Source organism: Podarcis pityusensis (assembly GCF_964106645.2).
Source record: "Podarcis pityusensis genome assembly, chromosome: 14".
Lineage (NCBI taxonomy): Eukaryota > Metazoa > Chordata > Lepidosauria > Squamata > Lacertidae > Podarcis > Podarcis pityusensis.
This window is the reverse complement of record NC_138039.1, coordinates 26,389,311-26,415,155: the sequence shown is the minus strand read 5'-3', so window position 1 is coordinate 26,415,155 and position 25,845 is coordinate 26,389,311. Positions and strand designations below refer to the sequence as shown.

The 25,845-nt window shown below is 43.9% G+C and overlaps 2 protein-coding genes across 11 annotated transcripts in view; one reads left to right on the top strand and one right to left on the bottom strand.

Moving 5' to 3' along the window:
- FRMD5 (FERM domain containing 5) overlaps positions 1–11,169 on the top strand; it is a 146,648-nt gene extending 135,479 nt beyond the window's left edge. For 2 of the 5 annotated variants that reach the window (XM_080982160.1, XM_080982163.1), the window contains 6 exons: positions 1,095–1,158; positions 1,798–1,889; positions 3,820–3,894; positions 4,869–4,937; positions 5,372–5,478; positions 7,787–11,169. In XM_080982160.1, the coding sequence (XP_080838286.1) occupies positions 1,095–1,158; positions 1,798–1,889; positions 3,820–3,894; positions 4,869–4,937; positions 5,372–5,478; positions 7,787–8,373 (994 nt within the window). In that variant the 3' untranslated portion in view covers positions 8,374–11,169. Of the gene's footprint in view, positions 1–415; positions 477–1,094; positions 1,159–1,797; positions 1,890–3,819; positions 3,895–4,868; positions 4,938–5,371; positions 5,479–7,786 lie in introns of all 5 variants that reach the window. The other 3 variants (XM_080982162.1, XM_080982164.1, XM_080982161.1) reach the window with 3 other exon arrangements.
- Positions 1–24,991, bottom strand: part of WDR76 (WD repeat domain 76) — a 31,092-nt gene extending 6,101 nt beyond the window's left edge. For 2 of the 6 annotated variants that reach the window (XR_013979623.1, XM_080982153.1), the window contains exons 1-13: positions 24,584–24,987; positions 21,939–22,298; positions 21,709–21,804; positions 20,656–20,711; positions 19,411–19,537; positions 18,157–18,258; positions 18,012–18,055; positions 17,765–17,918; positions 17,041–17,196; positions 15,491–15,708; positions 13,281–13,433; positions 12,559–12,612; positions 12,010–12,210 (exon numbers count right to left, since the gene is read on the bottom strand). Coding sequence is in view for 5 of the 6 variants with exons in the window: in XM_080982153.1 (XP_080838279.1) it covers positions 12,010–12,210; positions 12,559–12,612; positions 13,281–13,433; positions 15,491–15,708; positions 17,041–17,196; positions 17,765–17,918; positions 18,012–18,055; positions 18,157–18,258; positions 19,411–19,537; positions 20,656–20,711; positions 21,709–21,804; positions 21,939–22,298; positions 24,584–24,670 (1,808 nt within the window). In the remaining variant the exon portion in view is untranslated. Of the gene's footprint in view, positions 1–9,789; positions 10,051–11,379; positions 12,211–12,558; positions 12,613–13,280; positions 13,434–15,490; positions 15,709–17,040; positions 17,197–17,764; positions 17,919–18,011; positions 18,056–18,156; positions 18,259–19,410; positions 19,538–20,655; positions 20,712–21,708; positions 21,805–21,938; positions 22,299–24,583 lie in introns of those variants that run through there. The other 4 variants (XM_080982152.1, XM_080982155.1, XM_080982151.1 and 1 more) reach the window with 4 other exon arrangements.
- Between the last annotated feature and the right edge of the window lie 854 nt (positions 24,992–25,845).

The window sequence follows — 25,845 nt, the reverse complement described above, 5'->3', positions numbered from 1 at the left end:
CCTTCTCCTCCGATGAGATAGTTTTTCATCTACCTACCTAGTAAGAAAGCATGATCCATGGTGTTTTGTGCAGAACGCCCATAGCTAATCAGAGAATCCGTCCTCCAAAAAAGCCCCTGTGGGTTTTCCATGCTGGATAATCTCCCCTGAAATTCCCAGTGCAGAAAAGAATGACATTCTTCCCCCCCCCCCCCGCCATGCCTATTGGGGGCTCCTCCCATCCTCAGCTGTGTTTTGTCACAAGGGGCACGAGTGCCTCTTTCCCCACCCCCCACCCCGCTGCTCAGGGCACAAGAAGCAGAGCTGTGATCTGGTCCATGCAATGTAGTTAGTGTCACTTCTTCTTCTTCTCTTGCTTTGTATTGTATCCCGTTGTTGATGTACCCCAGTATCCTGTTTGCCTTTTTTACTGCAGCCACACACTGGGCTGATGGCTTCAAGGATTTTTCTACAATAACCCCTAAACCCCTTTCCTGGTCAGTACGCTGCATGACTGTTCCATGTAATCTGTACTCTCAATATTTGGTTTGTTGCCCCAAAATGTATTATTTTGTACATCTGTCTGCATTAAACTGCATTGTCCATGTTTATTGGCACAGTCACCTAAAAGCCCCTCCAGACCCTGCTCCAGACCTGGTCGCATTGTTGCTCATCCTTTTGCTGTATCTCAGATTTTGGCCTCATCAGCTAAGTGTGGTTATCTTACATTTGGTATTCTCATCCAGATATGCACCTGTTTTAATAAAGCAAAAGTTTGCAAGGTGGCTCCTGGACACCCCCCACTTAAGACTCACCTTTTTGCGCTGAGATTCCTCTCTCACCTCAGCCACTGTTTTTGAGCCAGGAGTCCTCTTCTCTAACCATGTTACACTTTGGATGAACTGCAAATGTTGGACTTGAAACTCCTGCCACTGCTGCCCTCTAAAACATTTTGTTTCTTGACTTTGCGTTTCATGCAAACAATTTGGTTTTCAATTTCTGCATCTTGCCGGAATCTATTCCACGCTGTGTGTGGGCTCTGCATTCGTAATGCTGTGCGATGGGAGGTGGGCTGCGTCCTCTGGTTTACACAAGTGCCTTTTTTGTGCTTGTAGGAACGAAGTGACAAAAATGAAATTCGAAGGCAAGACGTTCTATTTATATGTAAGTCAGAAAGAGGTGAGTACCTTCTTCAGCTGCTGTAACTGTGTAGGTATAGTTTTTGCCTCTGTTCCAAGAGATGCAATGTTTAGGATTCCTGACTGTTTCTGGCCACACTCCATCCTGAAGCACCACATATATTGAGAGGCATGGCTAAGTTTAAGGATGCTCAATCTAATACTTACTGGCCTTATAATAACTTCTATTAGGTATCCTTAAGGGTCAAGTGCATTTGCAAAGGTAGCATTGTTGGTATTGCCAGGAGGAAAGTCGAATCCTGCCATTATTTCTGACAGTGGAAACAAACAGCCAGAGCCTTCTGTGCAAGACTCCTCACAAACAGCATTGCAATCTCATCCACTGTTTACGTGGCCCAAGTAAAAATCGCACCACCACTTGTAGTATGCCATCGCCATCTTATGCTGAGCGGTTTCCAGGTTTTGCAGAGTGCGTGATGCTGCTTATAGAGCCACATATATTCCATTTATTTATGGAAAGCAAACCCACAGCTCCTTCAGGGAAATTGCTTTCCCATCCTTCTTCCGTTCAAATAGCATTCGGGGCATTTGCATTTAAAGCTAGCTCACTGAGCATGCTGTCTGTGAACCAAGCTTGTGAATTAACCTTACGGGTTTTTTCCCCCTGGGCTTTCTATAGGAAAAGAAAATAGTTCTGACATATTTTGCTCCAACTCCTGAAGCCTGCAAGCACCTCTGGAAATGTGGGATTGAAAATCAAGCCTTTTATAAGTAAGCATGAAATAAATTTCCCCAGGATTAATTTTGTCCGTGGGACAGTTGTGATCATTCCCAGCAGCCGCTGACAGTGTCGGGTGTGGATGTGGAAACATGCCTGGGCAAACTGTGTGTATGTGGGGGGGCTGCTCTCTGAATCTGGATTGCCCCCCCCTCCTTTCTGCAAAAAACAACAACACCAAAGCTACTTGCAGGAAGGGATCAGGGCTGCTTTCCTGCCAGCTTCCTTTTCACTTCTGCCTAGGCCACCCCACTTTTAGCTGCAGTTTGGATCTAGGACAAGGTGTAGGCTGACTGGGTGCTGCAAGAATATCTTGGCCCCAGAAAGTTTCTGACCAGCAACTGAACAGCCAGCTTGAGAAGTAACTAAGGAACAATGGGCCAGAAACATGGACTATTTGTGAAGAGGCATTTCATCTCTGGTAGCCCCCAAACAGAATCCTTTGTTCTCTCCCTCTAATTTGGTGTTTTGCTTATAAAATAGAAGGTTGCTTTCTCTAGTGTGCTTCCTTGTAGTCGGTGGGCTGCAAGAAAATGTGTGCTGCTTTGTTCTGTTTGGGTAAGCTGCAATCAGGCCGTCTCATTTCTCATTATATTAACATGAAGCACAGCTGCCGTTTTGCTTCACAAATCTTTTTGCTTCTTTTCCAGATGAATAGCAGCACTGGTACATTGTCTTCTGCTTATGCATCCCCAGAAACCAGATGATGGATGCAATTAAGACCGCTCTGTTCTATCCTTGATCCCCTCTATACAGAACCAGTGCCTCACCCAAAGCACCCCTCCTAAAGATTCTAGGCTAGGGGCTCTTCCAGACAACCTGTTTGTTGAGCTAAAATGTGTGTGGAAGTTTATACAACACCCACTGTGAGCATTCACTCTCTGTTTGCGTGGAGGTTGTATGATGCTATGTGATGTCCCACTTAACCCACACTTTCCAGTGCATTTTCTCAAAACTCCTTACCACCACCCCCAGAAGCCGGGTTTGCTTTATAACAGCACAAAATCTACTTTAATTACATGACTGAAATTTACTTGTGTACCTGCAAAATAGTGGCAGTGTGGAAGCAGCCAGAACCCGTATCCTTATCTAAAAAGCAAGCCCATTCCTCCTCCTAGTGAAGTAACCCAACCAGTGTTGGGATTGCTGATCAGCTCCAGCAGTTTGGCAGCAGTGAGGTGTCAACCCCAAACCTCCTGTGCACTCCCAGTTACTTCTAGGTGAGGAAGATTGGGCGGAATATTTTTCTAGCCGATAATGTTCCATTGCGGATCTCACTGAAGGAGAGACTTTTGCATTTGCTTTACCACACTGGATCAGTTTGCACCTCTTTCTCCTCTGCAGCTAAGTTACCTCACTCTCTGAAATTGAGTCTGAAATTCAGACATGAGTCTGAAATTCATGCATAGGCACTGCAGGGTGGGCAACAAGTGCAGTGGCTACTAGCCATGATGGCTGTGCTCTGCCTCCACACTTGGAAGTGGCAATGCTTCTGAATGTTGGTTGCTGGGAACATCAGGAGGGGGAAATTGCTGTTAGGTCCTCTTGGGCAGTTTCCCATTGGGGCATCTGGTTCTGGTTGGCCACTGTGGGAGCAGGATGCTGGACTAGATAGGGTTGTTGGCCTGATCCTGCAGGCTCTTTTTATATTCTCATGTCCAGACCCTTCGCTTTGACTTGGAATGCAAAAAAAAGGGGGAAGTCAAGAGCAGCTTCTGGAGGAGTAAAGATGCTGAGTTAAAAAACTGTTCACCTTGGACACTGGCAGGGGTACCAAACCGAGGGGAGCGCAGGGGCTTCTTGTATCTCTCTACTTGCTCCCAGAGCAGGAGCTTTGACATCATTTCCAACAAAGTCTGCCAGCAGAATGCTGTCAAAACCCAAGTTATGGGCCTTCTGCCAACGCCTGCTTTTTTGTTTCAGGTTGGAGAAGTCAAGCCAAGTCCGCACTGTGTCCAGCAGTAACCTATTTTTCAAAGGGAGTCGGTTCCGATACAGGTAAATAATGACCGTAAGTAGCAGTTACTGGGTATGTTCTTGGATGCTTCCTCTGGGTGGCTTGAGGAACGAGTCTAAGTTCAGCTGTGTTGAATTTGAGATAAAATTATCGGGCCAGATCCAACTAACTGGCCCTGCCAGTGCGATAGGAGCTCCTTCTAGCTTAGCTCACAATTGGCTGTGGAGGGAGGTTGGGAGAACCCCCAGAACAGCACACGGGGTTGTGGTGGGTATCATTTCATCAGGCAAGTTAAAATGCTGGTGCTGACTAAACAGTTGGAAGAGGGTGAGGTTGGATTCCTCCCTAAGGCAAGGCTGCTCATCTGATGTTCCCGATATAATGCAGGGATTCAAGAGGTGCCTTCCCCTTTGTCTTCTGAGCGAGCTGTTTTGTTGTATGCCAGAATTTAAATGTGAGGTGTAGTGGTTATAGAGTGCCAGAGTAGGACCTGGGAGACCAGGGTTGGTACCCTCACTCATCCATGGGACATGCTGGGTGTCCTTGGGCTATGTCACTGCCTCTCGGCCTAACCTACTTCAGAAGGTTGTTGCAAAGTTAAACTGGGGGAGAGCCACAAAGCCGCCTTGATGAAAGGTGGGATATAAATACAGTAAGTAAAAATCTGAAATAAAAGGACTGCCGTAGCTGGGCCAAATTCTGCTTCCATGCACTCTAGTGCACAGCCAAGAAGCAAAAGCCAGTAATAGGTGACAAGGAAAGTGCTGCAGGAAAGGCCATGCAACAAGGGAAGGAAAACAACGTAACTTTTCGAAGTAAATAGCACAGCCGATATACTGGGGGGTGTCCTTTCTGCTCATTGAATGGGTCTGCCAGGAAGGATGGCTTTTCTTTTGAGCTTCAAGCAAGTCCGATTCCTCTGTCTAGAGCAGGCAAGAGTTGCTAGCAGAAACTCTGGAGGGGGAAAGGGTGGTTTCTGCTATTGTCACGGCTTCTGTTCTCCAACCACTTTCAGTGGCCGAGTTGCAAAAGAAGTGATGGAGTCTAGTGCCAAGATCAAGAGGGAGCCTCCAGAAATACACAGGTAAGGCTCAGCAGAGGAAGCTTGGAAGACAAGCTGTGGGCTCACCTGCGAGAAGCCACGCTGGCTGCAGCTGGTGGCAGTTCAGTAACAAATGGGGGGGGGGGGGACAGCTTCCCCATAGAGGAAGATCCATAGCTCAGTAGCAAAGCATCCAGAAAGCCCCATATTCAATCTCCAGGTTGGGCTGGTGAGCCATTGCCACCAGTCAGTGTAGATAGTCCTGGCCTGAACGAACCAGTGGTCTTTCTCAGTATAAGCAGACTGTTCCTCTGCTAGTTGCAAAATCTACCCGGGATGTGTTTTCCAGCTCTACCCCTGCATTTTCTGGAAGGGGCCATTTCCTGGGTTTGGCTCATAATCTTAAAGAGGCTCGCCTCCGATTCTGAATGGAAGGCTGCATTCCCAACACCATTTTGTGTGCTTCCTTTCTGTAGGGCAGGGCTGGTTCCTAGCCGTAGCTGTCCTTCCATCACTCATGGGCCACGGCTAAGCAGCGTCCCCAGAACTCGAAGGAGAGCTGTGCACATCTCTATCATGGAAGGTGAGGTCTGGACACAATGGTGACTTCGTGTAGCTTTGCAGCACACTCTCCAGATTTAATCTCTCTTCTGAACAAAGCCAAGGGCACATTTGTACATTCGCCTCCCTTGGGGTGTTAGGATGGTCTTCGGGCTACAAGCTCCTCATCCGTTGTTAATCCTTTCTCGGAATGGAATCTGAGTCTATTTTGTGGAACTACTGTAGTTACCGGGGGCGAGGAGTGTTATTTTAAATGTGATTTCGGTTTCAGTCTTAATGAAAGAAACATTCACAAATGCCAGGTTTGCCTTTCCACTGAGTCCTTTTCGTATGTGCTGTATCACTCTCTTGTGGCCAAATTGGGAGGCAGCTGTCTCAAGTGATTTATGGAACGCAAGGACAGGAGACTGTTTCATATGCACTTATGCTAATTTCCGTAGGGAGGGCTGGCCAGCTCCATGCATTGTTATTCTGCTGGTGTATGGTTTTAGAATGCTGTGTGCTTGCTACAAATGCTTTGCCACCTGCATCTTAATGGGGGAAGACAAAATCCTTTGCAAGATTGACCCTTTTAAATGAATTTTCTCACATGGCTGTGGAAGGGTTTCTCCCCTTCTACACACACAGCAGACTAGCTAAAGGTGGACCCCTGGCAAGGCCCCATGGAGGAAATTAAAAGCCGATCTGCATCAGGGTTGCACCTGCTAAACTGAGCTCGGGAGTTTAATGTCTGAAGTTGGGTCAGTGTCAAGAGCAAGACCCAAGGTGAAGCCAGAGGCTGCTTCATGGGTATACTGCCAGTTTCTGTAGTGTCCTTTGGGCTACAAAAAGGCAGTTTTTATGTGGAGCCAGCTTCATCTAAGCAGTTCCACTAATGGGAGATCCAACACGAAGGGCTCTGGCTAATGCAATGGGGCTTCTTCCCCCCCACTTGAACAGCATACAGGAGGGTGGGAAAGGAGGTGGTTCCATCAGGCAGGTGGAAATGCTAGCACTGATGAAACCTTTTAGCAAGATACTGGATTTTTAACTTGCGAAACGAGATAGCCCTCTTTTATCTGTTGTACAACCACAATGGGTAAAATCTGGCAGATTTTATCAGCCAAGCAAGTTATTCCCCCAATTAAAAAGTGTCACTCCCTAGGGCCTATGCGAACAGTGTGCAATGGTGTGTACTGTGCCACTAACATGATAGGCCTAACTAAAAGAGTAGAAGAATTTAAAAACCTTGAACTTTAAAGGGCAGTCTGGGCTGTTGCAAATTCACCCAGGCCACGACTTCTGAACCAGGTAAGCAGTAAAGATTATGTGCAATCACTTGTGGTGCTCCATGCACCCACACTTTCTCCATGTGTTTTAGCTCCACGTCACTTCTTCTCAAGGTTGGGGCAACATTGAAGCTACTAGCCATGAATGCTGGGCTCCACTTCCAGCGCTGAAGGCAATGTGCCTCTGAATACTAGCTGCCGGGAATCACAAATGAGATAAGCACTGCTGTTGCACACAGGTTCTATTTTCAGGTGTCCCTTAACGGGCATCTGGTTGGATACTAAGAGAACAGGATTCTGGACCAGAAGGCCCCCCTTTGGCCTGCTTTTCTTATGTGACCAATTCTATCATCATAGAGGTGCTGCAGAGAGGCTGTGTAGACCACCTAGCCTTGCAGACATGGCTGCCCAGCAAATAACAGCCCTCCTCCTAAAACACACAACTAACTGGTTCCATTGTTGAGTCGCTCCTTTCATCAAAATGTTTCCAACCAAAATCTACCTTTAATTTAAGGCCATGAGATCTAGGTCTGCTCTCTGGGCCAGGACAGAACAAGCCATTGATATGAAAGCCTTCAGAGATGCTCTCAGCCTGCTCAGTGTGGTGACAGCCATTTCTTTCTTTTGGGAAGGAGAATCCAGCCAGGAAGCCTCCAGGTGTTCACAAACATGCCCTAAATTTGCTTACCATACAGATGGGGAATTTTTGGAGTTTCAGATTTTGGGAATATGCAACCGATTTCCACCAAACCACTAAAAAGCACAAGCCTGCATTGTGCTTGAATTTCTGGCATTCGGAACCACTGAAGAAGAATCTAAGGAATGTTTTGAATTAGGTTGCCAAAGGTTAACTTCCTCCAGGATTCTTCTGAACCTGGCCAGATTATAGCCCTCACTTCCATGCTCAATTTACAGTGATATCTTGATCTTGGGATAAACAGTATTTTATATTGAAAGCCCAACTTCCGTGTCTCCATGCTGAGGCTGGCTAATGCGTTGGCGACTCCCCTCATCTTTCTCCATAGCCAGCCCCTTTCTTCCTCTCTCCCTCCCTCTCTCCAGGGCTTGAGTGTTTGCGGGACAGTGCCCACTCCACCCCGGTACGGTCAGCCTCCCACGGCGATGCCTTCCTGCCGCATTCACGGGCCTACCGGGCCGAGAGCAGCGAGCGTGTGGCCATCATTTCGGACGAGATCTACAGTCCCTCGGACAGCGTCCTTCCCACGCCGGTAGCTGAGCAGAGCCTTGAGCTGATGCTGCTCTCCAGGCAGATCAACGGAGCCCCTTGCAGCATAGAGGAAGAAAAGGAGTCTGAGGCCAACACGCCCACGGTGGCCGAGGCCGAGGAGCTGGGGAGGGAGCTCCGAGCCTTGTGCCAGGGTGTGGGCAGCGGTGGCGGAGCCCAAGCAGAACAGGTGAATAAGTTTGTTTTCAGTGTCCTCCGTTTGCTCCTTGTGACCGGTGGGCTCCTCTTTGTTTTGCTCCTCCTCCTGATCATCCTTACCGAATCTGACCTTGACATTGCCTTTTTCCGTGATATTCGCCAGACCCCCGAGTTTGAACAATTCCATTATCAATACTTTTGTCCCCTCAGGCGATGGTTTGCCTGCAAAATCCGCTCCGTGCTCAGCCTACTCATTGACACCTGAAGGCAGGACTCCTCCTAGTAACTAGCCAGGTGGATTGCAGAAGATCCCTGCTACCCATTCCCAGAAAAATGGGACACATCGTGGCACCATCGGCACATAAAATAAGTCCTCCTTTCATGAATCAAAGTAAACAGCGGCCTAGGAGAGTTGTTTCCAAGCAGAAGAAAGGGATAAGACTTTCTCACATGCGCCAGATTCAAACAATGCCCATTTCTTTACACGTCCTCTTCCTGGAAGTGTCTTCAACTGGTTTGCTTTCAAACTTTTAAATTATTCTGCACTCTTCCAAGTTTAATTTTAAGCTTTCCTAGAGGTGGCCATTTCAAAAATTTCAAGTAAAGAGAGTTTATTTTATTACTATTGATTATTGCATTAAGTGCCAGCCTCCAGCTAGGACACTAGTTCAAGAAGGCAGCGTCATTTTATGCAGGAGCTTTTGTAATGGTGCTACTGAGTTGTAACTTTAGTATTTTATTATTTTGTTAAAACTGCCACTGTGTACAGCACTACCACCTTAAACATAGTCTTGCTATTTTATCAATCAAACTTCTGGCTTAATCTGGAATTTTGAAGGTGGGGGCAGGGGGGATTAAGGTTCTGACACCATATGGTCACCCAAACACACTTAATTCTTTATAAGCAATAGGTAAGGCACGAGACAAGGAGGCAGCAACGAGGTGTAAATCTAATTCTTCCCCCTAGCGTTGAAAAGTGTGACTAGGAGAAACCTGTCCTTTGTGAATTTCAACTTCTGACCTTTAGGATCCCAGAAATGCAGTTTTTCTTAGAGCAGTAACGTCCCCATATAAAGCAAGAGTTAGTATATGGGGGAAATAAATATATGTATTTGATTATACTTGACCGAGTCTTGCTGTATTAAGTAGTAGTGATCATATCCAATTTCTTTGAAAGACATTTTGCCTCAGAAAGCTGTACTTGTTTTTGTACTACAAAAGAACAAACTTGTTTCAACCTATATATTTTAAGAACAAAATGCTATTTTGTTAACGAGCAAACCAAGTCTTTTTTACTTTATGAATTAGGTGAATATAGTGTGGTATTCAAAGTGATTGGTGGTAAACAAAATATTATGGCTGTTTTTAGGATGGTATTTGAGCATCAAGCTAACCCATTCATAACTTCTGGAGGAAGGAAAATGGGTTACCTTGTGCCATTAAAACGATGGAGAACTTAAGGACGTGGGGGAGGTAGCACTGGAATGAAAACACATAGAACAATCTGACCCACACGTTTCCATCCTGAAGGCAATTCAGAAATTTTTTTCCTACTTTTTGTCTTGTGATGTGGATAGTCTAATCTAAAAGCCTGACAAATAGCAGCTCATTTGTAAAAGGAGCAATAAATTTTAAACATGGTGAGAGTATTCACCAAGATGAGCAGAGCAAGAGAATGAAATCAGACTGGCAAGTGTTTTATTTCATCTCAGGGAGAGATTTCAAGTCACTTGGGAATCTAAATCAGAAATATTTCAAGAGGCTGGTTTCATTTATCTTGTCTCTGACTTGGCTACTACAATTTTCAGCAGGCACACAAGCCCTTCAAGTTCACGCAGAACTGAAGCACTGCCAGGACTTGCCCAATGGGAGGGTGCGTGGATAGGCGTGGGAATCTCAAGCACCAATTTCCTTTCCAAGTTCAGTTACACTCTGCCCACAGCTGGTCATTCATCATTTGGAAAAAAAAGAGCACAATGACACTATTAGCAATACACTAAATATTGGCAAAGGTTACTGGACGCAGACTGGGGTGTGGGTGTGGGTGTACGGTACACTAGAAAAGGATTCCCTGTTATTTGAACACATCGTGGAAGTGCTACAAGGATCTGTTTGATTACTGACCATTAACTGCAACTGCCAGCTTGGAAGTCACAAGAGCCAAGAGAGATTTTGGCTTTCACTTTTGCTTATACAGGTACATTAAAAAAAACTTTTGAATGCCTGCCAAGAAGATACAAGGGATAGATTTTACAAGGATACACACTGTTTTATGCAACACAGCAACAAAATTAACTTCTAGTGTAGTGTTCCTACCTCAGTCTGTAGTAAACGATGCTTCTATGCAGTGAGTGAAAAGTCTTAATTTTAACATTCTCCATCCCAGATAACGATGCAGTATTTATTTCATGTTTTAATTGTTGGTATTGTTGATCATGCCACACACCTGTCCTGTTATCTGTAACTATTTTGTACAATGGACATTTTCATTTTCAAAGTGGACAACTTATGAATACTGATGGTGGCTTTAGATAGTTATTTTACTTTTTTTAAAATTCTGGCCACAATCCTAGAGTTAAGGTCTCCCGTGCACTTTCATTTCTCTGGGGCTTGCACTGCAGAACCTCTTCCTAATGGATTGTGTCTCGTTTTTGCCAGATGTTTTATCCTGAAAACTTTCCAGCTGGCAACTGAAAAAAAGTCATTTTTCCTGTTTTGCCCCATGTTACGTTTCATGTTTCACTTACTACTAAGTTGTTCCTGGTCTCATTTGTATAAACTGTGGTGGTTTCCATAGGTTGCTGTATCAGAGGAAACAAACTCTTAATAAGGACTAGCGTACTGCATATTTAAAAGCAGTAGAAAGTAAGTTACCTGAAAATGTGAATTTTAGTTTTCATAACAATATAGACGTTAACCTTTCATGTGCCAAATGCTGTGTTACATTTTCCCTTCAAAATAATGTACCTTTTTCTACATATTCAACATGTAGTTAGCATAAATCATTGGTGCCATATAGAAGTATTTTTAAATTTAAATAAATATTTAATTATGATGAAAATGTTCTCTGTTGAGTAAATTGATCTCTCACCTCATGTGACATGTCTGCTTAGATAATTCCTGAAATGCTACCTGCTACTGTGGAAAATTTCTTTCAACCTCTCTGTCCTTAATGTTTTCAGAACTTGAATGCTTAACCAACTTAAATTGGATATACTTTTACCGCCAGATCATCCATATGATTTTGGTACAACCACCACATGATGCTACAGAGATTCCAAAGCATTTATTGTGCGTACTTTAAAAAAGTTGAACATGATGAGCAGGTCTAACACTGATTCATTTACTATGAATGCTTCCCTGGTGTAAGGTGCCATCTGGTGTTACTACACAACAGACATAATTGCATTTTCCATCTTGCAATAATGCATAAGCATTATTAACATGCTGCTTATGTTCAAGTAGTGGGTGTTAAGAGAAAGCCTGTGCCTTCTCACCACTCTTGCACACCAAAACACCCTTTTGATCTCAGAATAATTGTTAGCAATTGACCTCTGAATTAAACATGATCTAGTACACAGCCTGCTCTGTAGATTGTTAAGCCACTATGAATGAACTTAAATATATTGAAACCATTTAACAGTTTCACATAAAGAACCTTGCAGAAACCTGCAATAAGTCACTGCATTTGAGTAACAAGGCTAGCCTTATTTATTTCTGTTATTGGTAATCTATATCACTTAGAAAGCTTTGAAATTGAATATATTTGTCTTTCTCCAGGGACAACGTCCTAACACAACCAAAATGCAACTCATACTCTTTGTTACCTGAAGGTTCAAACTTTTTTCACTCTTTGAAAACATGGAGGCGGCCACTAGAGTTACCACCTGCAAGAATGTACCTGGTAGGGTGCCAGGCATTGATGGAACAAACAGAGCCAAGGTAGTCTTCGCTGAGGAAGGAATGCACCAAATCTCCTGTCGCATGAAAGGCTTCAATTTGCCTTGGTCGAGACATACTCCCCACCACAAAGCAGTCATCCCTCTTTGGGTCCCAAATAGCTCTGAACCTTGTGAGCCACCGTCCCGTGTAGTTATTATGCCTATTCAGAAAGGGGATGGGGGGGGGGAGAGAAATAGTTAAGATGCATCTACATCACTGCCTTCCAGTTGCTCTGGACAGCAACATGCCAGCAGCTCTAGCCAGCCCAACTGAATGATGTTAAGGCTGATGGGGAGTTGTAGTCCAAAACATCTGGAGGGCACTAGGTGGGGAAGGCTGATCTAGAAAACCAGCGTTCTTAAATCTGATGTGCATGCTCTCTAATGGAAAAAACCACTCTGCTACAGTCAAATATTGTGTTTCGCTCACTGTGGAGTCTGTGATCTCATAATCCCCTCCACCAAACTTGAATCTTGGCACCAGAGTAAATCCTCCTATTCTAACTCACCTGATAGTTGTGAGAACAGGGACTGAAGATGATATACATGTGGTTTCAAAGATCCTGCAAGAGACAAAAATTGGGGGCTTAAAAAAAACACACCCTAAATATTTGATTTAGCCCCCCCAAAAACTACTTACTTACTTATTCAAATCCAGCATGAGGATCAACAGGAAACATTATCAAAGAGTTCAAGGACACAGTCCAGTCAGGCAAAAACACTCAAGAAAGGTGTGTTGCCTCAGGACAATCCTGAGGGCCACATTTAGCTCCCTACCCTCTGGTTTAGACTATGTAAACAATTATATTGCAAGGGGTCTCCCTACTGCTCATCAAGTGAAAATATGCTATGTATTTCTAAATACAAGGAAGTATTTTGAGGTAGATTTTTTAAAAGGTCATAAGCAAGGGCCCACACACCTCAATGCAAAATATTTAATTGCCGTAACTCAGCCATACACATCTCTTACAGAATCTCCTACATTTGTTTCCAACAATGGTCAGCAAGAGGCATGAGTTCCAAACCTCTCCCACCCTGCCTCTGAACATGGTAGGATCTACAGCAGCCCTATGTTTCAACAGTCCTATTAACTTGCTCAATTCCACTACTGATGCCATATAAGCCACGGGCCACAGCCAAGTCTCAGGGCAGCAAATTCAGTTATCTGTGAAAAAGGACTTTCACAGGAGGAAATTGTTAATACAAAAGCCAGCTCCCTTCCCACTCATACCTCAATGTATCATCAGCACAAGTAGTCAGCACCCTGTTGCCAGTCACAGGTGAAAAATAAGCAGAAGCAACACTCTTGGTGTGCCCGGCAAGAGAGACCACGGGCTTGCTGCCACTCGCCTTCAGGTGCCGAACATCATAAATATCAACATCCCTGCGGCATAAATGGAAACGTTAAGACTTTCATCCTGGGTGTCTCTTCTTCCTGAATGGGACATCTCCTCCCAATGGACTATCCAGGCATAGCTAATCTATTAGACTTCCTGTCTCTTGTGGTGGCGAGAGCTCCTCAAACATCAAGGAAAAAAGGACATTGAAAACATAGAACCCTGCAGGTGTCAAACAAAATATTGGGACAAACTGCACTTAAGAAAATAAGAAACCACTGTATCAATATGGGGGGGGGGGTGTTAACAGAATTTGAGGACTATTCCACTGTTTGCTTACAACTGAGACAATAATTATTTGGGGAAGGAAAAAAATCATGGGATCTCCCAGTGTGTTTCCCTTTTGGCCTATAAATTGCAGATCTGTTTGATTTTATGTTCTTGATATCATAAACATATAAAAGTATCTTAATACACTGGTACGAATTCTGAGTGAAACAAGTTTCCTCCTATGAGAGAGATCAGGTGGTTAACGGGAGCTGCTCAGAATATACACTCACTTCCTCCTCCCATTGTGGATGAGTTACCAGATGCCATGCTAGAGCTCAGAGGAGACCTCACGTCTAAGGTTCCGCAGAACCCATGAGCACCACATCTCTGAATCAGTGCCCACTTTCTGGCTCAAAGGGGAGCACTGTTTCTGCCTATGCTATGTTCTCAAGACTAGGAGTCTGCTGGATCAAGATCCACAGCAATCCAAGGTGCTGCCCCCTCTTTGCTTCAGGGTGTGGAGGTGGGATGAGTACCAGTCCTGGCTGGTGGATTTACTGGTCCCCAAGTGTGCAGTGTGGGTGGGTGCATTGCCCTTCTTTGGCGACAGCCGCTTTTCTCCTCTTTCTTTCTCTCATTGCAATTAGCCGTCCACGGGAAATGAAAACACAGGGAAAGCAAAAGGAAGTGTCAAAAGTTTTGAAGTAAGGGAGGGAGAAAAGCTACTACTCTCAACTGTCTGCTGCAGCTTTTCTCAACCAGGGTTCCATGGGACCCTAGGGTTCTGTGAGGTCACAAGGAGTTCCTTGAGAGATTGTGATGCTAGATAGCATGGTGGGTAGAGCTCTCTGACATCACCTCCTCTCATGTAACTCCTAATCTCCATGGCCATTTAGGCTCCCCTGCGACCACGGCGTCCTATTGCCTTCCCATATTTTTCTCCCTCTGCCAAGGCTGAGATTGGGAAACACGCTGAGTGTGTTAAATGAGCTCCTCTCTTCCTCCAAAAACTGAATTCTCCAAAGAAGGGGACAGAGAGTCTAATGGCTCCGCATTCCTTGGGGGGTGGGGGAGTGTCCTCACCAGGATATCCCCTTCCACTGAAGAATGTGGAGATAAAAATAAGCATGCTCTTACAGAAAGGCTTACTCTTTCTGTAATCTCTGAAAAGCATTCATCATCTTGGAGCACGTGAAGTTCTCTCTGTGCCCCACATAAAATCTGTAAGTTTATGCAATCTTTTATAACAGATCTGTTTTCTCTGTAAATTAAAAACAGGGAAACAATGTATGTAATGCTATAATTTGGGACACTTCTTTTGGGGTGGAAATGAATTTTAAAGGGCACAGGAAAGCAAAACTACTTAAGATTTTAGTCAATGGCTGTGACCAGGAGTTTTGTATAACAACACTATACAGTGGTACCTCAGGTTAAGTACTTAATTCGTTCCGGAGGTCCATTCTGAACCTGAAACTGTTCTTAACCTGAAGCACCACTTTAGCTAATGGGGCTTCCTGCTGCTGCCATGCCGCCGGAGCACGATTTCTGTTCTCATCCTGAAGCAAAGTTCTTAACCTGAAGCACTATATCTGGGTTAGCAGAGTCTGTAACCTGAAGCGTATGTAACCCGAGGTACCACTGTAATCTCTTCAGAGTCCCCCCTCCCCTAAATTTAGAGAATGTCCAGAGGTTTTAGGCTTGGGAAGAATCTATTGTGACTCCGGTCCCAAGAGGAGGCCTCTATTCACTTACTAGCATCACATCTCTTTGATTTCTGGGCTCCAAATTCCTAATGTACTGTAACAAGCAATCGTGTATCACAGCTTGTACCTACCCTGCTCCAGCAGCTACGAAATAATGCCTGCTGAGTGGGTTGGTATGGATGGTCCTTGTCGTCTTCGAATTAAGTTCTGCAGAAAGCTCAGCGGAAGCTCCTGGCGTTCTCTGATCTACTACAGCTACCTCTCCATCCCACATTCCCACTATCAGAGTAGAGGCATCTGCAGCCAAGAAATCAAATGAGGAAAGGTTGTCCTCTTCATTTCTGTACACCTGAGAATGAGAAAGAGGTTTACTTTTAGGTGGAGTCTAAACCTATTTTAAATTACCAATTTTATGCTGATACAGTGGTACCTCGCAAGACGAATGCCTCGCAAGACAAAAAACTCGCTAGACGAAAGGGTTTTTTGTTTTTTGAGCTGCTTCGCAAGACGATTTTCCCTATGGGCTTGCTTCGCAAGACGGAAACGTCTTGCAAGTTTGTTTCCTTTTTCTTAACACCGTTAATACAGTTGCGACTTGACTTCGAGGAGCAACTCATAGAACGCGGTGTGGTAGCCTTTTTTGAGGTTTTTAAAGACTTTGGTGATTCTTGAAGCTTTTCCAAAACTTTCCCGACACCGTGCTTCGCAAGACGAAAAAAATCGCAAGACGACAAAACTTGCGGAACGAATTAATTTCGTCTTGCGAGGCACCACTGTATATCACAATAGCTGTAGGATACCCTACAATATAGGATGATTCTCTGGCTGCCACACCATGGTTTCCTCAATCCTCTTTGCCAATTACTACAAGCATGCTTGCAAACAGACAAGATTTCCAAATGTACAGAGTTAAAAATCCTGACTTTTCCATCCCCGCCTAAGAAACTGAATTCTGCCTGTAGCAATGGATAAAAACAACAGGACACTGCCTTGTACTATGTGGAACTGTATGTCCACTTAACCCAGTTCTGTCTATTCTGACTGGCAGTAGCTCTCTGGAGTCTCAGGCTGAGGTCATTCCTATCACCTGCTATTTGATTACCGCCCCCTCCTACCATGGCCACCCCTTTTCTTCTGGATGTGCCAAGGATTGAAGCTCAGGCTTTATACTTGTAAAGCACGTGCTGTAATACTATGGTATGGTCCTTAATGAGACAGAAGTGAACAGAAGAGAGAGAGCGCGTGCAAGAGAGAGCTGCTCTTTTCCATCCATCTTGGAGGAGCTGCTTAAGATAGAAGGATGGAGGAATACCATATCTGATTTTGCATTATACATACAAAAGGATCTCATTCTAAAAAAGGGAATATTGCGATTTTGTTGCATTTCTGCTAATGTTTGAACACATAATTTATGACATTTCCTTCCATTCTTTCAGTTAAAATGGAAGTTTTACTATTTAGCAGAAGTCATTACAGCAATATACTGTTCTGTTCCATTTGGAATGGTTTTACTTATTTTATAATTTTAATTATTTTATCTGTTTTTATGACTCTATTTTCCATTAATGGTTGTATCTCACTCTGGGAACTTACAGTGAAGGGTGAATTAGGAATCAAATAAATGAATAAATAATCTTTACGGAGACCTTGCAATAGATGCAACGTTGCAACCAACACTCACCTCATCAAAGACCGCTCTGGTTACATCCCCACGTCGTAACGTGCCGTCGTGGCTCACAGACAAAAGATGAGCAGGATTAGACAGAGAAAAATACATACAGCTAACTGCCTGGCTATGGGGAACAAAGGTGTGTACTCCATCTTCCAATCCACTGTCCTAAGAAGTACAAACAGACACAGCATTAGTACATTTCTCATAATTTCTCTTTTCAAAATTGGAAATAGAACTTACAGTGTGGTTCCCTTCTCATTCAGAAGGGTCAGTTCCTTCTCAGTTAGAAGACAGAGCCAGAAAAGTTTGCAAGGGACAAAACTATCAATGGCTACTAACTACCATGGCAATGTATTACCTCCAGTGCTGAAGGCAGACTGTTGCTGAATACCAGCTGCTGGGAATCACAAGCGGGGAATGCGCTGCTATTACATTCAAGTCCTACATGTGGGATTCCCATTGGGGAATCTGATTAGCCACTCTGAGAATAGGATGCCAGACTAGAAGGGCACCCTTTGGCCTGACCCAGCAGAATACGCTTTAATGTGGTGACCGCTCCTTCATTGGAGCTTTTAAAGCAGAGGTTGGATGGTCATCTGTCCTGGATGCATTGGGTGAGATTCCTGCATTGCTGGGGGTTGAACTAGATGACCCTCGGGGTCCCTTCCAACTCTATGATTCTATGATATAAACAGTAATAGATAGCAAAGACAATAGAGCACAAGCTATTTACCAAATCCCAGAGACCGATCTGTCCCCACTTGTCTCCAGCTGCTATTAAAGTTCTGCTTTCAGATGGATGGATAGCCACGGAGTGAATCCGGTTTCGGACCACTTTTGCTACAGAATCTTCTCGGAGGACCATTTTACGCAGACGAGCTTGGTAACTGGGACAAAATCATTAGCATGTTAACATCCACAAAAACCAAGCAAATACCGGGGGGGGGGGGGAGAGGAGTTAAAACTGGTTTTTAAATTACCTTTCCAAGTTACATGTAGGCGTCTCAATCACCTTAGGCTTTACCTGTAAAATTGGTTGGAAAACAGAAGGAATTTACCATGCAGATATTGAATTAAATTTTTTTTTTAAGTATTTAGGCTCGCTACATGTCAAAACAATGATACCTGACTTATTTTTGCCCACATATTCAGAAAACCTTCAGTTGCATCATTTCCTTCCTCTTGATCTATGGGTATCATCTGAAGCGGTCCAGGTGGCAAACGAGGCTTTCAAGAGAGGAAATGGCACAAAACATCACTGGCTTGCTTTACAACTTGCGTATCAGTGCACCCCACAGAAAATAACAAAGAGAGCCACTTAATTAAAAATTAATAATTGTATTTTCAATTTTTAAAATTGTATTTTCATTTATTTTAAACTTTGACTTTTATTGATAATGTTAATATTTTATGTTTTTTTGTAAACCACATGGGCTTTTTTTAGTTAAGCAGTATACAAATTTTGTTAAATAATGAATAAACATTTATTCTCCCACATCCCAATCAATCTTTCCACTTTATTCACCAACCCAAATTATTTTCGCAAAGCCAAGTTCTTAAGACTTGTTTGAAGCAACTATACACTTGATCCGTGAGGAACCAAGGATGCTCAGACCAAACTACAGTGTTAGCCAGCAGAAAAGGCCTCTCAGCAACCCCTCACGTTTCAGAGTAAAATGCCTTGCAAGTGGCTGCAGGAGGACTGTGAGCAAAATCATGGGAGGGGTGTTTCTAGAACTTAGGTGAAATTGTGAAGCTTCCCTGCCATTTTTGCCACACTGGAAGATGCATGTTGTTTAAGGGATCTTGTTTATTTCTATTATATTTGCTATTGCTTTGCTATGCCATAATAAAATTGTTGCTATATTATGAAATCATTGCTATGTTATTGTTTCGTTATGTTATTCTGAATTTTTTTGTAGTGTTTGTTTGAAATGCAGCCCTATTGCTTTGTTGTAAGCTGCTTTGAGCATGATTTTTTTGTGGAAATGAATGAACGAAATACTCTTGCAAAGTCAAGTCTGGGTATTTCAGTGAGAGAAGAAGAAGAAGAAGAAGAAGAAGAAGAAGAAGAAGAAGAAGAAGGAGGAGGAGGAGTTTGGATTTGATATCCCGCTTTATCACTACCCTAAGGAGTCTCAAAGCGGCTAACATTCTCCTTTCCCTTCCTCCCCCACAACAAACACTCTGTGAGGTGAGTGAGGCTGAGAGACTTCAGAGAGAACTATGACTAGCCCAGGGTCACCCAGCAGCTGCATGTGGAGGAGCGGGGAATCGAACCTGGTTCACCAGATTATGAGTCCACCGTTCTTAACTACTACACCACACTGGCTCTCCCCTCCGCTCGGCACCCAGTGCAAGTTGTATTTGTCAACTTACATATTCGTCAACTGAAGGTTCTGGATGTGCTTGTGCTTCTGGCAAGGGAATGCTCAGTGGATCCACTTTTTGCAAGCGCATCGATCTTCGACGAGTTGTCTCAGTTTTTGCCTTGGAATGTTTAATTCTACGGAGACAACATAATTTCTCCATTAAGTCCTTGCAGGGTTTCAAGTGTTCCTCATTCATGCCACTAAGATTTAGCCTTATTTCTTCCTTTAGATTATTCTGCATTTTCTGTTACTGCTTTCCATCTCCCTCCATCATATTTTTCTAACTGCCTCCGTCAGACATCACAATGATTGCAAAATTACAACCTGGAGACCTTGCTTGTCCCTCTGTACATTTAATATAACCCATAGCTTACCATTCGGTTTGCAATGAAACTCCCAGAGTACTTTAGAAATGAAACAGCAAAAATGCAACGAAGCTGTCAATGCTCCAAAACAGCAAACATTATGTTGCTACTCCACTTCTCCCCCTCTCACTTGCCAAGAGTAAAACTGGAGTCCCACATGCTAAAACAAGGCAGAGGAGGAGGTGACGGAGCAACTGCATATTCTCCTACTGTCACAGCCATGACATTATTAACCCAAATACAGCGGTACCTCGATTTATGAACTTAATCCGTTCTGGAAGTCCATTCTTAAACCGAAACCATTCTTAAACCGAGGTGTGCTTTCCTTAGTGAGGTCCCCCCTGCCAGTGCCCTTCCACTGTTTGGATTCCATTCTTAGACTTAGACACTATTTCCGGTTTTGCGGAGTTCGTAAACCAAATAGTTCTTAAACAGGGCTGTTCTTAAACCAAGGTACCACTGTACTACTTTTAAAATGATCTTTTCTTTTTCACATACAGTGGTACCTCGGGTTACATACGCTTCAGGTTACATACGCTTCAGGTTACAGACTCCGCTAACCCAGAAATAGTACCTCAGGTTAAGAACTTTGCTTCAGGATGAGAACAGAAATCGTGCAGCGGTGGCAGGAGGCCCCATTAGCTAAAGTGGTGCTTCAGGTTAAGAACAGTTTCAGGTTAAGAACGGACCTCCAGAATGAATTAAGTACTTAACCCAAGGTACCACTGTATAATACAGCAGGTAAGAATTCCCAATAGCCAACCAGCAGGAGTTCAGCTCTCAGTATTAATTAGTTAAGTAGATTCAGGTAATGTCACGACATAAAGAGGGAAAGGGGAAAAAATTGCCAAAATATTTAACCATAATGAATGGGTATGTAGTTTTACCTTTGTATTTTTGGAGACTGCACTCTGGCTGTCATATTACGAAGACTTGCTGCCGACTTAAGAGTGAGAGAGTAAGATCAGATGCATATAATGTAAGATTTATCCACTTCATAAAATTTCAAAATTATTGTTGCTTCAATTTACTACATTCATATCCCACATTTATCTTTTTATTTCCCTAGGCTTTTAACCTCTGAGGTATTTTTATTTCTGTTGCGTTTGGCTTTAGCGATAACCTTTACTGATGTCAACTGTTGTTACTGTTTTATTGCATGGTACTCAACTAAGTTTATCTCAGAGTAGACACACTAAAATTAATGAACATAACTAAGGTAGGTCCATTCACTTCAGTTTGAATGGCAAAATTTGGCAAAACTTAACTGAATGCCACCCATTCTGCTTTATGACTTACTGGAAATGTTTGGAAGGCCCTGATGTTTGCTGTATTAACTATGGAACCACTGCTGAAAATGGATTCTCAACAGTGTTAGAAACTGAGATATGAAAGCTAGGAGCTAAATGCCACCTTCAACCTAGGTTATGGGCACAACAACAGAATGTCTAGGTGCGCTTTTTTATAACAAGAATACAAAGCTGAAAATCAATGAACTGCAGCTAAAATAAGTTTTTCACATGACCTAGTCCTTCCCCTGCCCACCCCCTAATATTCTTAAGAGGGTCTCTTCTCCAGTCTTCAGAGTAGCTGGAAGTGGGGAGGCAGAAAAAGGTCCTCCTTTCCTTCTACTCTGCAGTTTTAATCTGAAATCTTAGGCGCAGTACTACACCCAAAGCTCAGAAAATGCTTGCACTAATGAAATTCCCTGTTGCAAAATGCGCCTAGAACAAAAGGAGTTTCAAACACTCATTCTCAAGTAAATTATACCACTTAAAAATATGGCTAAAGCCATGATGAAGAACAAGATCGACAGCATAATCCTATTCCAAAGTAAGACCCATTGAATTTAATGGGCCTTACTTCTAGGTTGGTATTTCCAAGGCTGCACCCCAAGTATTAGAACTTGTTGTTCTAATCCAGAAGACATTCCAACAAACCTCAAACAGCTTCAGGGAAGCAAAAAATTTGGCATTTTCTGTTATGTTCTTCAGTCTTTTCCTCTCATAAGCCGATAGTTGTGTTGAAACTTCCTCCTGCAACAAAAAGCAAGCAAGCAATTATGTTTCAAAATATTCACAGGAGTTGAAGTTTTAAGCCATATCTTACATGTAATTCTAAGCACGGTATATAAGCAGTTATTTTCCTCACCAAATTAAGAGACACTTACATCATTTCTGTCACTCTCAGAATCCCCATCGGTCTCCAAATCACTGCTGACAGCCTCTACGACTGAACCACATCTGTGAGAATCCGTGTTGAAGATTACCTCGCTTACTCCATGAGATATAGCCCTCGTTTCTGGACTCGAATAATCGCTACAAATTTTCTTGGCTTTGGGTTCTTTACCGAAAGGCTCCTCACAGCTGGAAAATTGCTCTAACAAACGTTTCTGAGGCAAATGCTTGTTGTGTTCTCCACATGTGGCTGACACAGGCGTGAGAAGAATTTTGATTTGTTTTGTCAAAGTCTTACTCTTCACAGGGCTTCTGGGGAGACATGTGGTCGGATTTTCAGTGGGTGTTGTCTCCTGAAGATGTGTAAGAAATTAAAAAAAACAGTTATCTATTCCTTATCTATTGTTTTATTATTGCAACACATTCCCAATGAACTTGTACTGGGAGTTACGTGAAATCCATTAGCAGAAATGTTTTAAGTTTGTCTGTCATTTGAGTATTGTTTTCTACTCCAGATCGTCATATCACTAGTGATGCACCCCATTCCAAAGCACATTTTTTAAAAAAATGTATTCTGCCTTCTAAAATTCTGAAACGGTGTTCTCAGCTGCAGGAGTACCAACTTGAATAAAATACTGGGGGGGGGGAGCCCCACCCCACATAACTGATACATGATGCAGCACATGCCCCCCATTTGAATGGCAATCTTCCTCAATTTTTTTGGGAGGCAGACCTCTCAAATATTTTATCAGGGGGTAACCTCAGCCTCTAGGAGTTGGTACTTATGCTCAGCTGCAAGTGGGGAAATGAACGCTGACCTGAAATGCATGTAAGATGTAATCACCGTCGAACACTTGGGGTGTTGCTTCGAAAAAACATGCAGTATAAAGAGTTAGCTAATAATCCCCTAATTTTGTATTTTCACTACAAACATCTGGAGGGCCAGAGTTTGCCTATGTCTGCATTAAGAGCTCACAGAGAACAAACATTTAACACTGGGGAGCAGGAACACACACAATTGGTGCCCTCCAGATGTTTTGGACTACAACTCCAGTCAATCTCACTCAGAGAGCACATTCTGGCTGGGCTGATGGAAGCTTCAGTCCAAAACATTTGGAGAACCACTGGCTGGGGAAGACCACACATTGTACCACAGGTCCATCTGCATGGTCTTCTTTAAACAGTACACCCATAGGGACCCTTGCAACAAGGTGCAACCTTGCGTTGTAAACCGCCAAAGAGATTTTATTATGCTAAAGCAGCATATCCATTTTGTTAATTTACTAGCTCTGGGATCCATCCATGTGGGTGGATGGCTGCCTGTGTCCATCCTGGGCCCTCTCACTAGTTTGTCATCCCAAGCCAGCACTCTGAGGCCAAAGTTTGTGGCTGGGCTCAAATGCAAAACCTGCAGAACTCCCCACTGGTGCCCTGGAAAGAGGGTGTGAAAGCCCACAGCTCAGTTGGTTAGTGTGGTGCTGATAATGCCAAAGTTGCAGGTTTGATCCCCATAAGGGACAGCTGCATATTTCTGCATTGCAGGGGGTTTGGACTTGATGATCCTCAGGGACCCTTCCAACTCTGATTCTATGATTATCACATCAACTAGGAAGGCTGTCGCAGCAAAACTTGGTACTATCCCTGCCAGTGAGCCCCAAGTGAACCTCTTTACCCACCCCCCAACACTTGAGATATGCATGTGTTTTAGGACTTTTCTATTGGTTGCAACCTGCTTTGTTTTGAATACCTTATTTTCAGATTCTTGTAACCCACCCAGGACCCTCACAATGAAGAGCAGGTAAGAAGCAATAATAATCCAATACTTGTGCTACTTAAGTGCAGCATAGTGGAAAATTTAGAAGTATGGGCTCCCTCGTGATAGTCACAGCCACACCCCTCCCAAGATTATACAACTTTCTAAGATTATACAATAACCTTATTACTTACACAATAATAGTGATTAGGGGTGCACTGCAGCAACTAGCGCAGAACTCCATAATTGCACTACCAGGAACAAATTATTTGGAGTGCTCCAATATCTTCTTCTGGAGTGACTTAACTCCTGTGAAGTTCCAGGGTTTGGAACATAATTTTCTCCCCATTCTCTTGAACCCAAAAAGCGCCCCATGCCTTTCCAGTGTCCTTCAGTGCTTAATTTTGGAGCGTGCAGTGGCTAAAAAGCTTCACCTTCATGCTGATGAGGCGGCCCTAGGAGGCTGGACCTGGCAGGGACCCCTGCAGCTACTGAAACAGGAACAGGCCTTGGGTCCCAGCCTATGCACCGTTGCTCAAGAGTAAACCTACTGCAACTGATGAACCGATTAATTTGGGCCCAGTGGGTCTAATCTCAGCGAAGCTGGGTGCAACTCAGAGGCGACCCGCTGAAATGAATGCAGACATGGCCAATTTTAAGAGTGTTAGTTCTAGCATGTCCATTGGGAGCCGCCTACTACTAATAGCAAGGAAGCCGCCTTCGCCGCAGGAGCCTCACGAGGAGCAGCGCTTTCATTATTAGGGCGACTGAGGTGGGGCTTCCATTTTAAAAGTGGCCGCTGCCTCTTTTAAGCCCGCCGCGCCTGCGGAGCCTCCCTCCCCGCCTCCCTGTAAGGTAGGGCAGGCAGGCAGCAGAAAAACCCACCTGCTCCCGCTGCTGGATCAACGCCGCCGCTTCTTTCTCCTCCTCGACCACTATCCGCTCCGTCTCCATGCCGGCCGGCTCACTCATCCTGGCTTCCCTTCCTTTCCCGCGCGCTGAAGCGGCTTCCTGGGCTCCGCGCGGGGCGGGGAAAAGGCGCCAATTCAGCTCCTCCTCCTCCTCTTCCTCGTGACCCGCTCAGCTGTGTGGTTTCCCGCCTTTACTGCCTTCTGGCCTAGGGCTACTCCTAAAACCTGGCGCGCCCGTTGTGATTATTTATTTATTAAATTCCAATTCATGCTGTGTAAATTCGAAGCGGGTTGCAACGAAAGACGAGTCAAACGCTGAAAAGCCACCTGCAAATGCAGCACCACGCTAAAATGTGGGACATTCCTCCCTCACATACTGTACACCCCCAAATAAGTAAAAATGCCGCCATTCTTGCTTCAGTCTTTTAGGCACAAAGCGGGCGAGAGAGCTGGTTGCTGCTATGCAGAGGTACAGGGAGGAAGCACTCGGCCCATTTTGACTTTGCATATTTATTATTAATAAAATTTATATACCACCTAGTTGTAAAAAATAAAAAGCACATGCGCACAACTAGACCCTTAAAGTGTATAGTTTTGTTTGTTCATTTATTGCATTTTTATCTCGCTTTTCCTCCAAGGAACTCAAGGCAGTACAGTATACATAATTCTCTTCCCATTTTATCCCTACACCAACCCTGTGAGGTAGGTGAGGCTGAGAGGCAGTGACTGGCCTAGAGTCACCCAGTGAGCTTCATGGCTGAGTGGGGGAGGAGGGATTTGAACTTGGGTCTCCCCAAGTGAATGAGCAGCCTTGCCTCAAGAACAGATATGGAGAGACTTTACTTAAACAGCTTTGAAAAGGCACAGGAAGTCTTGCAAAAGGTAAAGTCTGGGGCTCAGACATCCACTTTAAAAAGTCCATGTGGCAGCTATTGTGGGGAGGTGGAGAGAGAATGAATAGCAGTGCCAGGTTTATCTCCTTGGTTATAAGAATTTTAAGGTCTCAAATATAGAATATTCATAAATGCACACATATCTGCATATATGAACCATGTGTCTGAAATAGTATGGGAGAGCAATCCTGAAGCCATTTTGACTCTCCCAAGTGAAGGGCCATTAAAATATTGTTCTATATATGATCCCAAACTCTTTGAGGCATTTTTTCCTCTCTCATGTTATCCCTAAGGGGGGGCAGGTTTTTAAACCAGCCAGAAGAACAAGGCTTTAGATGTTACA